The sequence below is a fragment of the Acartia tonsa genome, chromosome 2 (assembly GCF_053477335.1).
Source record: "Acartia tonsa isolate MP-2025a chromosome 2, ASM5347733v1, whole genome shotgun sequence".
NCBI lineage: Eukaryota > Metazoa > Arthropoda > Copepoda > Calanoida > Acartiidae > Acartia > Acartia tonsa.
The window spans coordinates 36718383-36733792 of NC_137261.1; the positions used below are offsets into that span (position 1 = coordinate 36718383).

General features: G+C 35.4%; 1 protein-coding gene across 1 annotated transcript in view; it reads right to left on the reverse strand.

Annotated features, from left to right (window-relative positions):
- LOC145311709 (uncharacterized) overlaps window positions 1–15410 on the reverse strand; it is a 49427-nt gene that overhangs the window by 15634 nt on the left and 18383 nt on the right. Inside the window, exons 9-11 of the mRNA XM_080150681.1 lie at window positions 4535–4604; window positions 4051–4154; window positions 1559–1640 (exon numbers count right to left, since the gene is read on the reverse strand). Of these exons, the coding sequence (XP_080006807.1) occupies window positions 1559–1640; window positions 4051–4154; window positions 4535–4604 (256 nt within the window). The remainder of the gene's footprint in view (window positions 1–1558; window positions 1641–4050; window positions 4155–4534; window positions 4605–15410) is intronic.

A 15410-nucleotide genomic window follows, 5' to 3' on the forward strand; every position in this document is an offset into this window, starting at 1 on the left:
AGCCATCTGAGGGAGATAAAAATATGTTCTTTTCTTAAAGCATTAAAATGAGGGTGTAGGGGAGGGGCTGTGATAAAGATATTTAGGTTTGTTAACAAGCACTAAAATGTCCGTTTTGTAGATCTTCTTATCTATTTATTTGTTAAAAGCGAAGCTTTTCTATATTTAGGGTCGGTCCGTCCGATTTCAAACTTTGCATGATGATTCCTGTAGTAGTTAGGTACAATTTAGAAAGCGTAGCAACTCTATAATCATTACCAGAATGTCCGTATGTCCATTTTAAACATGTTGATTTTTCTACTTTTTTAACAACAAATTTTTATGTGATCCAATTATCCGTTTGATCTGATTTTTGGTATATTGATTCCTGGGACAACAAAGAACAATAGTATAAGCAAAGCAACTCTATAATCAAGTCCTAAAAATGTAAGTATGTCCAAAACATTATCCTGTATCAAGCAGTTTTTCAACAAATTTACTTACAATTTTGATTCGACTCTTTCGATACTTTTATATTCTGATTATTCAGTTCAGACACTATACAAGTGTTAATGTCCGTTTGTCCTACCGTTTCAGTGCTTCGCTTTTATGGATGTTTTCATCCTTATTTTCTATAGAACTAAAAGTAGAACTATAGAATACATTTATATTTGTATGAGTGCAAAGTAGATTTATTATGAGAAGGCGAAAATTTTCTGCAATTTATTTTACATCATATTAGTTTTATTGACATATCTGATAAACTTTACATTCATTTTGTTACTGAAAAGAGTTATCATTTTAATTGGTATAAAAAAAAAATTCTTTTGCTTGTTCAGTTGTTCAATTATTACAATATAATATTAATGAAGTATTTTTTTTCTTCTTATAGATGTTGTCATCCTTGTTCATTTTGCAGCTATTTTTTGTAAGGTGTTTACACAAGCCTTAAGATTTCTTTTCTTCAAAATAATATTAAATAAATACGGACTGTTAAAAGCTCATGTGTAGACTTTATGTCATAACAACAAGAAAAGGCTATAATTTATTAATGCAGCATCATATCCCCAACCCAACACAAAGAGTCTATTAAAAAATATGCTAGTTTTGTTTGTATGCCATTTTGGTACCTATCTATCATGATATATCATTGTAGTTATTGATATACCCACAAATGACCAGGGATAAGAGAGTTATCAAACAAAGATGACAATATCCATATGTAGCGAAGCACAAAAAATCATTGATTGACATACGGACAAAGCGAGTCATATAACAGATGTTCAGTGGTCATAAATAGGTGAATATAAAAAGAAAAAAATGGAAAATATAAACAATCAAGAATCCTTTGTATATAAATATATGTCTTAGTAGCATGACCGACAGAATTACGAACAAAGTAAGTTGTATAAGTGATGATCTTTGGTAAGTAGTATTTTTCAAAATAAATAAATTATTTTATTTAACATGTACGTTATTTTTTTATTTTAGTAGTTGTGAATCCTGTGAAAGGGTTTCACAATGGACCTCTTCATTTAAAAGAAACTAGGATTTCTATAATTTATCAATGAAATTTTACCTTAGATTTTTCAGTCATTGTGAGATACTTTATCCTTCCTCCCTGATTGTCAAACTCCAGCCTGTTATCATTCCATTGTTGCCTGAACAAATACATTCTCTCAGGTAAACTCCGGCAGGAAAGGGACAATGGATTGTAAATTACTCTGGTACCCATACTGCTATAACCGCATTATTTAAATAGCTGGCTCGAAAACACTTTTTCAAAAACTAAAATTGAAAGTTGTAGCTCATAGGGGCCTCTAGGGGCCAAGGCGCTAGTATAAACAGAATTAAAAGACCCTTTCCCCCCTCAAAAAAAGGAAAGAGTAAAGTAAAGGTTTTTTTTCGTATTCATTCGAAACTAATTAATATCCGGTGGATTAGAACAGGATCTCATCATCCATAAGAAAAAACTTTTTCTAGCACCGTATTATATCCAGTTTTTTACGAATATAAAAATGTACAATCATAATATTAAAACCATCCCAGGGCTAAAAGACTTATTTTAATCTTATAATTGTACATTTTATATCCGTGGAAAGCTGTTTATAATACGATACTATTCTTTTCTTTTTAAGGTTACATTATAGGTTTTATAAAAGTAATTATTTATGAAACTTTCCACACAAGCAAAGATGAACAATGAAAACTTGGTTAAAATTAATACGACGTCATTTATGATATAAATCGATAGAAAACCGTTTAAATTTTCAAAAATCTATTATCAAAAGTTTTAATAAAGGGAAGTGGACTGTTAAGAACACTCGTAATCTAAGTGTTAGGTTAGGAAAGCAGTTTTCAACAAGGATGACAACATTCATAAGTAATTAAAGCAGCACAAAAAGCTATATTTTAAAAGCTCTCTTTTTTATTTTTTTCCAATTTTCATTTTCATGAATCTTATTCTTATCTTTTGTTTATGTTTGGATGGCTAATTTTACTTAACAAATTGTATGTCCATAGTGTTTTTGCAATATGTAAATAAAATAGATTTAAAGATTATATGAAAACAATAAACTTTCAAACCTTTTAGCTACTCTATAAATAACTATCGGCTACACCCCCTACAAGCCTCTAGGGGCTCTTGAGGAGGGGGTAGGTGAATTCGATAACCCATTTTCTTATTTTAGATTTGAAAGTAAAAAATAATTTTGGAGGGGGAAATTTTTTTCTAAGGGCGATTTCTCTTGGGATGGTGGTGGAACCCTCCCCCCAAAGTATTTTTAAGGTTGCCCGAGTTCAGCGGTTAGCGAGATCCTTTGGTTACAAACATACAAACAAAGAAAAACACAGACAAACAGTCATCCTGTTACTTTATTATGAGGATTTTGCCAGTCCTTCAATCAGTAACGTTATGGGAAAATGTGAATTACTAGGGTGCTTTTACGATTAACTGTTGAATTTTTGTGTAAAGATTTATCTTACTAATGAGCGTCCAAAAAGAACAATCATATTCTAAGAAAACTTAAATTCATAATGGGAAAAAATTATAAAGTTGGATGTTTTAAGAGAAAGATGCCTAAGACTTTTACGAGATGTTTTTATCTGAAAAAAGTAAACATCGCTATGTGTACTTTGCGGTTGTTTCATGTGAACCAGATTTGTCTTGCAGTAATTTTCTTTTGGGATCTCATTTACAAAATATATTTTACACAATCCTTACTTGCAATATATTTTTCTATCTTTACGAGATTTTCATATGAAAATGTTTTCTTTTTTAACAAACATTTTAAGTGAAAATATGTACAAAATGGCCTTAAAAATTAAACTTTTAATTATATTAAAATACCAAGCTATTGAATTTTCTATTATACAAGAGTTACATAACTTTAAAAGATAAAAAAAACCTTATATAATCAATCATAGAGAAAAGTGTGAAAATATTATTTTTTTATTTGTCTGAAGAGAACAATTTCTAAGGTATTAATGGATTATTTTCACGAATATATGGTCGGGTTATCAGCTAAAAAACATGATTTTTTAATGCAATATTGAAAAAATCACTCCCTGAAAAATAATTTTACCTTTTATATTTTATATTATTGTTCTATGATTTCATAATAATGATAATAGAATATAATTGTCATTTGCATATGTTTAAATCCCTGCTTATTATTCAACATTGTCAAGGTCTTTAGGAACATTGTGTTTGCAAAAAATGGTATCTGCAAATTATCAAAACACTTTAGTTCTATTATATGATTTTTCATAACTTTCTAACATTTCTTTTAGATTCTTTCATATTGTTACCATTAATCTACACATTAGATATGCTACGCCCTTTGCCTCTAGGAACATTAGGCTACAGGGCAAGGATTGGAGTATATACTGTATTTTATATAACCATTTTTCTAAATGAAGCCTAACCTAACCTAATAAATAGCCTAACATCTTTAAAAATATTGCAAAGTTTCTGTTTCTAATGTAGCAATATTAAAATAATAGATGGATATACAGAAAGACATCCTACTCATTTTATATTAGGATTTATATATATGTACATTTGTTTACCTGAATGTAATTTGAAGGCTGTATTCCATTTTAACATCATCAATCTTCTCAAAACTTCGGATGTACAGGTTAACCTTCACTATCGTGGCATTTGAGTTCTCTCCCTGACAAATATATATAAAGTAAAAGGATGTTTGTCTGCCTGTCAGTGAGTCTGTCTGTCTGTAGAAAGATCTTGCCAGCGCTGGCAAGTACGCCCAAGCTTTTTCATTTTGTGAGGAGGATGGGGTAAAAATTAGAACTTAAAAATTTTGAGGGTTCCTAGTCCTACCATATGGCTCTTCTTGTGTTATAAACTAACCACAGTAAAACACCTTACAGAAAATTGATTAAGATCAGCTATAAAAATCAATATTGAAATCAATGAATTTAATCCCAACCCACATTAAAAATTTAAACTAAAACTTATTCACATTAAACAATCCTTAAATGAATCTTAAGTTAACAGACAGACAGTTGGACATCTGTAAGAAATTAAACTTACATTTGGTCTCATTTTCTTGTCATAAACATCTGATGAAAGAATACTGTCCAAAACTTTCTTTTCCACCTCTCTGAAATTAAGTTTCATATTATCATTTTATGATATTTATTTTATTACCAACTTTTTCTCTCCATATAATTACATAATTGCATCTACAGAATTTGACTCATTTTAAAAATCAATGTTACCAAGCTGGGGGGTAAAGTTTTTTGTTATTTTTATGAATATCTTTTTTAAAAAAATGATAAAGAAAAATATATGAAGGTTCTTTGCAAAATACATTTTAGGGAATATTATTATTATTGATATTTATGGATACAAAATTTATTTAATATGAGTATAGAGTATTTTTGCTGAAGATAATATAATATGAATGTTGAGAGTATGTTAAATATGTTTAAATATAATAATAATGATGTTGCTATTTTTCTAGACGTACATAATATAAACCAGCGCCTCACTTCATACCCTTTGCCTTCAAATTTTATTATTCTTATTCACTAAATTGGTAAAATATTTTTTTTTGTAATTTATTGACAGCACTCACGGCCAGTAAGATCAATAATCCTGTATTTTGGAGTTACAGTCAGACAATCGTTCTACCCTTTGAATAAACCTTGACAATTTTTGAAAAAAATAGTAGAACTATAAAACATGTTAGGTTGTTGTCAAAATCAATTTTATAGATAAGCACAAAATGTTTGTAACAAGATCAAAATAAATAACGTAATATCATAATCGAAAAAGATGAATTATTAGAAAATATTAAATCTATACATATAGGTAAAGAATCTTCTCCTATAAGTCTTGTTTATCAATTTTTTTACTTAAGGAGCTAGCAATTATTTTGGGGGAAAGAAGGGTTGTTTATTAACATAACTAACAATGTCCTTTCATTCCCTGTTAAATAGGGTAAACACAAAGAATCAGTGACTAAGTAATTGAAGATACATTATATTTTTAAATAAAAAAATTATTAACCAACGGCTGCGCCCTATCATCTAGATACTCTTTAAAGGTTGCAGAAAAATTAGGCTACTATCATCAATGACTTAAATAAAAAAGTAAAATTAGCATTAAACCATCCCTGGACTTCTGTGAAGCTTCCGCATAAAGAAGAACAAAATCGGTTCAGTGGCTAATGTGATCTTACAGATAAAAAAAAAACTTACTACTTTATATGATAGGATATCAAGCATCTTGTATATTATTTATATACTCCAGAATTTACCTTAATTTTAAAGAAAATCCCCCACCTGAATAGTATAATAAAGGTATTGAAATTTATTGAATATCTGATGTAAAAATTGTATAGATAATGTTGATTGCATATATAAGAAGTATATATTATATTTACTCCTCCTGTATTTGTATACATCTACAAAATAGGGATAGACCAATGAAAAATAAACTAAGATACACAGTATTAGGCATGTTTTGTACATAAAATAGTTAAATAAAAATATTTCGATAAATTTATGTTTAATGATTATAATGTTGTTGCTTCTTAAATAAAAGGCCTAAATTCTATAGTTTTGACATCATAAAATGATTTGATACCAATTCCCTATTCCAGAATCCAGGTATAGAACATGCATATTACATGAAGCAGGGCTTTTCTTTTCCACATGCCTGCATAAGACTTGGTAAGGGCGTAGGATAAAAAATAATTTTGGTGGTTGTGGTAATCATTCTTGAACAGAATACTAAAATGCCATGTATGTATGAAACTATCCACTATGGAATTATTACTAAAACTTTATAGAGTAGTAAGATTTTTTCTTTTATTAGTTAAATCTCAGTAACTACTGGACCGATTGAGTATTCCATTTTAGAAAGGCGTCCCGTGATTCTTTTGGGCTAATCATTTTTAATTTAAAAATTGGAATGGTTTTAAGCTATTATTTTGCTTATACAAAGTATAAATATATATCATGAATACTATATTCTATTAATATAATCCATACTATCCAATAAAAGAAAGCAGACACAATTTAAAAAAATGACTATAGACCTAAAAACTTAAAAAAGAAAATATATTTTTAAGGAACCATCTCTTGACTACGAAATTGCTTACAGATCATTAATGAATATATACATTATAGTGAATACACACACATACACATGTACACACATACACACACACACACAGACACACACACACACAGACACACACAAACACTTACAACAACCTTTTATGACTACAAGTCTGGATCTTAGTACTAAGGTCTGGAACAAGTATTCCCAAAGTTTTAGACACGATCTCACATTCGTTGGCTTAAAAACTGGGGACCTCTACTAAATCTTATTAGATAGAACAAACATTTTATGTCGATACTTTTCCACAAATAATTTTTACACAAATAATTTGTCGTAACTGAGGGTATATATCAAATTATCGTCAATTATCATGTGATCTAAGATTTTAGATTAGAATTTTAGAACTCATATCCCCTTCTTCTGTAGTACATATAGGCATCTCTGTAAAGACCAATTTCTTAAAGCAAAATCTTACTTATTCCAGAACATAATAATAAATAGTGGTTTGGACCGCACTTTATGCTCTATGTTTAGTACGAAGCTATTGAATAATTAACTTTGTCTATCCGTCCGTCAGTTTGCTATGGGTTAAATGTTATTTTCCTCCATAAAGATAATGTGTATTAATTGTAATTCCTCGAAAAAATTCTTGAAATAATATTTTTAACTAAATATTATAATGTTATGCTTTATACTGTTCATAGTTACGTCTTTTTTTATAGAAAATTTAGTAAAGAGAAATTATACTAAAGCATAGCTATTAAAAAAGTTACAACCCCCTTCACCAGCCCTATCCTCAGTTAAGCCAAAATTTGTGGAGATATTCCAAAAATACTTGGTACTCTTTTACTTTTTTAGGTAAGTTTAGTGTGTTGTTTAAAACGCTAAGAAAATATGACAATTTGAGCCGTGCATATAAATGTTGAATAATATAATAAATATTATTACTTTATTCAATGAGGAAGGGGGAAGATTAGTTGGTTCTAGATCACATGGATTTGTATTCTAAGCAATAAAAAATAAATTTTTTACTTTTGTCTCCAGAGGGAGGGATGGAAAATTGGAAATTTTACTGGAACCAAAAGCTTTCTAACCACGTTAACTAATCAGTAAGCTCGAAAACTTTAGGTACTTTTATGAAACAGATTTTTATTAGTTGGTTACAAACTATTAAGTGTATATACATTTCAACCAATAATATTTTCTCAAGAAGGCGTAACACTGCCTCCCATCATTCGATAAGCAAATTAATGGTTCATCCTTATTTTTCTGTGTGGGTGGTTTAATGCTATTTACTGACAGCTTAATTCACGGAAAAAGTTCCTTAGTCAATGATGTTATACAACTTCTAAGATTATTTAATACATCCTACCAATTGTTTTACGTATTTTCATTCCATGTCTTGGATTATCTGGATTAATGATAAATAGTAAACCTAAAGTAAATATAAAACGTAGGCATATTAATTTGCAGATTATATTATTATTAATTTGCTCATACTTCTGTATTTATTCTTTATTTAATGTAGCTTGAAATATGTATATTTGTGTGTCTAATAAGATCTCGGAAAGCGTTTGACAATTTGTATTTCACTTATACAGGTGTCTCAACCATGAAACTTTGGTTGAGCATGACTTCCGAATTAGCGTGAAGTTCTCGAGATCTGTTGGCGAACATACAAACCCCCAATACCAGGAACCATCAAGTTTCAACAGCAGGTTTGAATATAGATTTATTGATGAAATTATTTCAAAGTCCTGAAATTACAAAATCAATTAGTTCATAATTCCAGTTATTTATAACCACGTAATCTTAATTGCTTTTTTTAAAAATCATTTTTCTCTACGGTTAAGAATCTTTGGAAACTTTGGCTTTAAAGGAAAATTATTTGGTTTAATAAATTATTGTTAAATGCAAAAATAAAGGCACATAAAAATACTAAAACATATATTAATCATTATTAAGTTTCATGTTTAGCTGGCTAAAGCCTTTTTAAAACTACATATAATCGTCCTATACACCATTCTTCTTAATAAAAATAACAAATTCTACCTGAAGTTCTTATGGTTTCAAATCCCTGGTATACTAGGGTCGTTCACACACTATGAGACCAATGATAGGCCCAATTTTGTTCTCCGAAATCTTCACACACTCATATCTCATTCAAAAGTAACGAACGTGCGCATCAAAATATACAAACAATCCATGCCGCGTCACATTATGAAAGGAAAGCCAAAAAAGACGACATTTGCGCTTAATTCTAGGATAATGATAAGGAATTAATTTCGAACTTGATAAACACAAAGCTTCCTCGAAAAGAGGTTAAGACACACCCCCCGTTTGAAAGTCAAATTAAATTCCTTAACGAGATTCAAGGTTTATTTGCGCTGAGCACTAGCAACATTTCTCACTAAACTCAACTCACCATAATCACATGAGAATGGCCACATCCCGAAAACGTGACAATTTTGCTCCTAACTAAATGAAACCCCGTGAAATGCATACACAATATTATACTCCTCACTAGGACTCATAATACCTCACATTTTAGGATAGAAGGATGGGGATTGGTTTGTACCATACAACATTCCATGCACATGACAATCACAAGATCATATACACAAATCCTAAAATAGATAATCCTATTAATCATGATGTTGTAAATATAACAACTTATACTAAATAATAATCATTTCATAATCAATAGGTAATAAATCATTATTAATAAATCAATAAGTACCTACAAAATCAGGTCGAAATGTAAACAATAATGGTAAAATAAAACGAAATAAATCTTAGACAAGAAAATTAAGATTTATAGGTACTTAAAACTAAATTTGTTAAGCATCAAAAAGAGTAGTAAGAAAAAATATTTCAAAATCCTTGGGCAGAAAGTTTTTCAAACTTAATGAATAAGAACTGTACTATCTTAATCAACAATAAAACTTTTTAATACTTAAAGAATAGCAAAATAATAATATCTTCGTTAGAATTTTCATCGGATTTATGAAAAAAATACCAATTTTTCTTTGTAAAAAAATATGAGACTTTAAATATGAATTTTCAATCATTCCTTGGACTGAATAAAAATGTTTTACTTGATTGAAATTCATATATAATTTTAAAAAAAATCTGCTAAAAATTACTTGATTCTTTTTTCTTAGAATAAATATCGAATCACGCAACCTCGACACATTTATTCCTTTTTGGTAAACTTTTCAGGTAAGTTTTATAATGAATTGTACTTTTGAAAAGAAATTAAACTCAATAAAATTAAATTTGAGCATATGAAATAGAATAAAATTTAATCGCATTTCATTTGATTCTTATTTTAGGCATAAAAATAGGCATATGAAAAATGTGGCTTTTTTTTACTAAAAAAAATCTCAATTTCCATAAAATAAGAATCAATTATTAATCATAATTTTTAACAACTGCCTGATTGATACAGCATGTTCTTCCAGGGGAGATTTATCTGTCAGCCTGAACAAGACTCTTGCAGTCTTTCTCCCATCCTCAATTCTCGTCACTCGGCCCATCCTCAAACATCTCATCAGCGGATTGGTACTCGTAACCAGAACTATATCTCCGTCAGCTAGTGGCTCCGCCATCTCATCCTTCCACTTGGACATCCGTAATATCTTCGGTAGGATCTCCTGGCGGTAGGCAGTCCAAAACTGGGCAGACAAATCTTCTAACAACTTCAACCTGGAGGAAATTTGGTCCTCCGGTTTCATCGCCACATTGCACAACGGCTGGCGGTCAACATTTCCCAGCAGCTGGCCAGGGGTAATCAGCCGCCAATTCTCCACGTCGTTCGCAGCTTCTATCGTCAATGGTCTGCTATTCATCAACTTGCTAACCTCCGCCAACAGCACCAGGAGCTCGTTGAAATTAACAGAACTATTCACCAACTTCTTGGACAGCAATCTCTTGGTTAATCCCACCATTTTCTCAGCTTGCCCAATGAAATGGTGGGCTCGGGCCGGGATCTGAGACCAAGAAAACTCTACCTGGCTGCCCAACTTCTGCTCTAAAACCTTGCGAGCACCAGATAATTGTGTGCCCATGTCGCTTACTATGACCTTCGGCAGACAATGAACAGCCTCCAACTTGCGCAGGGACAACAGGATACTGCTGGTATCATACTTTTCCAAGGCATCTAACCATAACGCCCCTGAGAACCTGCAGACCACCACGAACACCCACACCTTCTTCGTTGCTGTCTGACTCCTCGTTTTGGCGGCAGCTCTCCTCGTAACCAGCGGACCCATCAGGTCGACTTGCACAGCTTCAAAAGGCCTGCTCGGGACCAACTTGTCAGGTAACACATCCTTCATGGTAGTACGACATTCCTTAGCCCTCTCAACACTGCAGGGCCAACACTTCTTGACTTCCATGATGGACAACCTCCTTGCCTTCACAATCCAGCACCAACGGCGGCTCTCAGCTAAAGTTCCACGGACACCAGAGTGAAGCTCAACATGCGCTTCTCTCATAAAAACAGCAGCTAACCAATTACCAGGCTCCAAAATTATTAAACCTGGCATGTCTTCAAATATCATTTTACGGCCACCAGTAATGGCGTCAATGACGGGCTCTCCACGACCAACCATTTTAAGAATTCTCATCTCCCTGGTCACATAATTTCCTCCGGGACCAACGACAGGCCAGGTCAATGATACTTCATGCACTAATGGATTCAATGACGCATAATTGCCTTTAGCGTCATTTATCCACTCATCCTCTTGGCTTCGTGACACAATGAAAAGTTCCGCCGCCGCCATAAAATTGTACAAAGACGGCTTGTACACAGAATCTGCGGCTGCTACATGACTACCAGCGGCTGTAGTCTTACCTTCTTGTCTGCTCTTTAGCTTCTTCAACCAGGTGTTCGCTACTTGCAGGACAGCTGCCATAATACGTTTGGCCTGTCCAAATGATCTCCTGTGCTTAAACCTAAAGACATCTTCAGCGGCTTCTCCGGCAACTTTCATTGAACATAACTTAACCATTTTGGTATTCAACTCCTCTGGTGGTAAATCCTGCTTGACTTGTTCGGCAGTTTTCACCGGCCACGCACTTTCATCCTGGCGCAACCATTCTGGGCCCAATCTGTACCTGGAACCTGGTCCCAAATCTGATACCTTGCAGGTGCTTCTGGTGCCCAAATCTGCAACATTGTGTGTCCCCGGGACCCACCTCCAGTCATCCTTGCTGGTTGCAGATTGAATTTCTCCAATGCGATGAGAATTAAATGTGTTCAACATAGCACTGTTGGAAACTATTTGTGATAAAACACTCGTTGAATCAGTAAAGTACATTACTCTGATAACATCAAAGGGCAGGGCATCTCTGATGGACTTTGACAACCTTGTGGACATCTGGCACCCCATCAATTCAAGGCGTGGAATTGATTCACACTTGACCGGCGCAACTCTTGACTTGGTGGCTAGCAGAAACGTTTCAAATCCTTGTCTAGTTGGCCACCTCAAATATGCATTACATGCATAAGCCTCTGATGACCCATCCGAAAACATCATCAAGGATGGAAGGCCAGTTGGTTCCTCCGGGACCACACAACGGTCAAACTCCAATTTAGCGACCTCAGCTCTGTCCTCCAGCGACTTAACAAGTTCATCCCGTAGACTTTTTGGAATGAAATCTTGCCAGCCCAAATTCAACAAACATGTTTTCCGCAGGACAAGTTTAATTCTCAACAGAATAGGGCTACAAAGCCCGATCGGGTCGAAGGTTTGGGCGGCGAACCTGTGGACCATCTTCTTTGTCAGATTCTCGTCCAAGGCGTCCTGGAGGTTGTACAAATCAGCATCCTCTTTCACCTTCTTTCCCTTGATTTTACCATCTTGGTTTACTCGTGTGGCGATGGACAACACATCGGTGGCTGGCTTCCATATCAGCCCGAGAACCTTGGTTGGCTGGCAATCATCTCCAGAATAAATGACTTGTTTGAAGGAAAAACTACCTTTGCCGATAATTCTGTCGGCCTCTTTCATCATCTCCTTGGCTTCTGGCTTCGATCCTGCTCCCGAAATAACGTCATCTATGAAGCTGTGCTTCTCAAGCTTGACTGCAACTGGAATCTGAGGTAACTTGAATTCCTCATCAGGGTAGGTAGGTATTTGTGGCTCCTTCCATAATTCAGGTTTAGCAACAATTTCACTACCGTTTATCTGCCCCTCTCCATACATCTCCTTAACCTCTGCTTCACTCTTTCCGCCGAACAGGCGGGACGTCAACTTCAGGGCTGTAACTGCCAAGTTTCCCGCAGCCAACTCGCCAAAATTCACAACTTTAGTCAGGTAAATTTCAAGTGGACCGTCTGGCGTCGGGGAAAATAAAACTCTCTTCATCTGGCTGTCGAACTCTGTGGCCAGGATGGAGTTATAAAACTTGGAAATATCCGCGGTTATACCAACCTTGTAACCGCGGAAAAGCATCAAATGATAAAAAATCTTCTGCATTGGCGGCGGGCCTCCCAGCATTATGTTATTAAAACTGGTACCTTTGAACGTCAGAGAACTATTTGCACACAATCTCATGGGTGTGGAACTTGAATCCTCCTTGAAAGCAACCACTATTGATGAACAAGACTTAGGCCCTTCATACTGCAATTCTTCAGGCGTGGCTTTTTGAAATACGCCTCTGGATATGGCGTCGTTGAATACCTCCACATACATTCCATAGGTACCTTCCTTGACCATCTTGGCACGATCCTTTTCAGCAATTTTGCGGGCTAAACTCTCATTGTAGGGTAAAGTGTGAGGATCTTCAATATAAGCATATTGACCTGTCCACTTGTTGGACTGCAAGTCTAGTGTTAAACCTGCCTCAATTATCCTCTGCCTCTCACGCTGGTCCCAGGTAGTGCCGTCGGCCATAGCCTTGCACTCTTGACAGGCAGTACATCCTGGACAAAGTGCCTGCGGCTGTACGCCAAACGATTCAGACGTCAGAAAGTCTGGCAAGGTGCCTCCACTGACACTGACAGCCTTATATGCCGACTTTTGATCTCCAGCTCCACCGTCAGCACTCGTACAGATAAAACCACTACCAAAAATGGTTCGCCACAACATAGACTGGCCCACTTTCTGGTAGGTTGATGGAAACACGTCAGGATGTGTATTTCCAATGATGATATCTAAGCCTCCACTAATATATGTAAACCTTTCTGGCGGCATTTTAAATATCTCGGCGGCAGTTTCGGGGTGGACCGAGCGCATCTCGTTGGCTCCGCCGAGGGTAGGCATGACAGCTGCCTCAAACTCCCTCAAATTGCCGTCAGATAAAACACAACATTGCGGCAGGAAGACTCACTGCCGTCAGCTACAGAAATAGTTGTATATCTGCCGGTAGATTTCAGCTTCAACTTGTTGGATAACTTCTCAGACACAAGTGGCAAATTTGCCCCAGAGTCAAACATTACAGTGGCGTGGCAGGTGCCGCCGCCAGGTGCTACAACAGGAACTAACTGAAGTAAGAAGGTACAGGGGCTGGGTGCAGAACTTGACTTGTAGACTGTATTCACACCAGCACTGGCCTCATGGAGTAACCTAGAATGGTATCTGTCGCAATTATTGGTACCACAAACACCAAGCTTATCCGATTTATTACACTTGTCAGCAGTATGGCCGTCACACAGGCAGAGTTCACATAACTTCTTCTGCTGGACAACTTTCTTTCGGTCAACCACATCCATCTTCTTAAACGTGAGGCAACGGAAAATCGGGTGTTTCTCCTTGCAGCTCTCCACAGGACATGCACTGTTCCACTTGGAAGCCTTGTCCTTTCCAGCCTTTCCATTCTTATTGTCGCTGCGGCCAGATACTTGCGCGGCGGCAGCTCTGTCACGATTTCTCTTGCCGGCGCTAGTGTCATAGGACATATCACCGGCCAACATGGCTCCCCTGGTCCTCTCCAGTAGTTCTACAATCTTCTGGATGTTTGGTTGGTTCATGCTACCTAGCTCCATCATAATTTTCTCTCTCAAATTTTCAGGGCACTTGTCTTTAAAAATATGAATAAGAGTTAGGTGGTTGTAATCCTTAGCTGCAGAACCAACGATGGTTTCTACTTCCTGCATCATGCTCTTGAAGGTAGCAATTGCGCTAACCACGTCCACAGGTTTATCCACAGGTTTCATCTTGTTCAGCTTAGTTAAAATCCTCATGAACCGGCGAGTGTTTGATAAAAACATCTGATCAAGAAACGACCATTGTTCATTATGATCTCTAATCGCTGACACTTGCTTGCGTAGTTCCGGGTTGGTTATCACCTTCTCCATACACAACATCAGACTTAACCTCTGGTCAGCAAATCCGTAACCAGAGCATAGATCCTTAAAGACCTGTTTAAAGTTTGGGTAATCCGTGTCAGTACCGTCGAAGGACGGCAACAAACTGTTGTCCCAGCGCCCATACTGCGGGTTGGAACTCCGAATATCCACGGCAGACATACTTCTGGAGAGCATGGCAGGTGTCCCACTCTCATCCAAGTTAGATGAACAACGTTCCATCTCTCTAAGCCTTCGGTACATATCACGTACTTCTTGGCGCAACTCCACGGAAATTTTAAGCACTCCCATGTCCATCTTCACCTTCTCAATGACGTCGAGGTTCCTGGCGACAGTGCTTGACCTCGCGTCGTCTGAATCATTGTCAAGCCAGTACAGAATTTTTGTACACTGCTCCAACGACGCATAAACTTTATCTGCAACAGTTTTCTGCTCACTAGCTTCATCCAAATCACGCTTGAACTCGCGCAGCTCACTAGTCTCCACGGCAGGTTTTAGACTTTTTATTAGGTCAGATTGGTC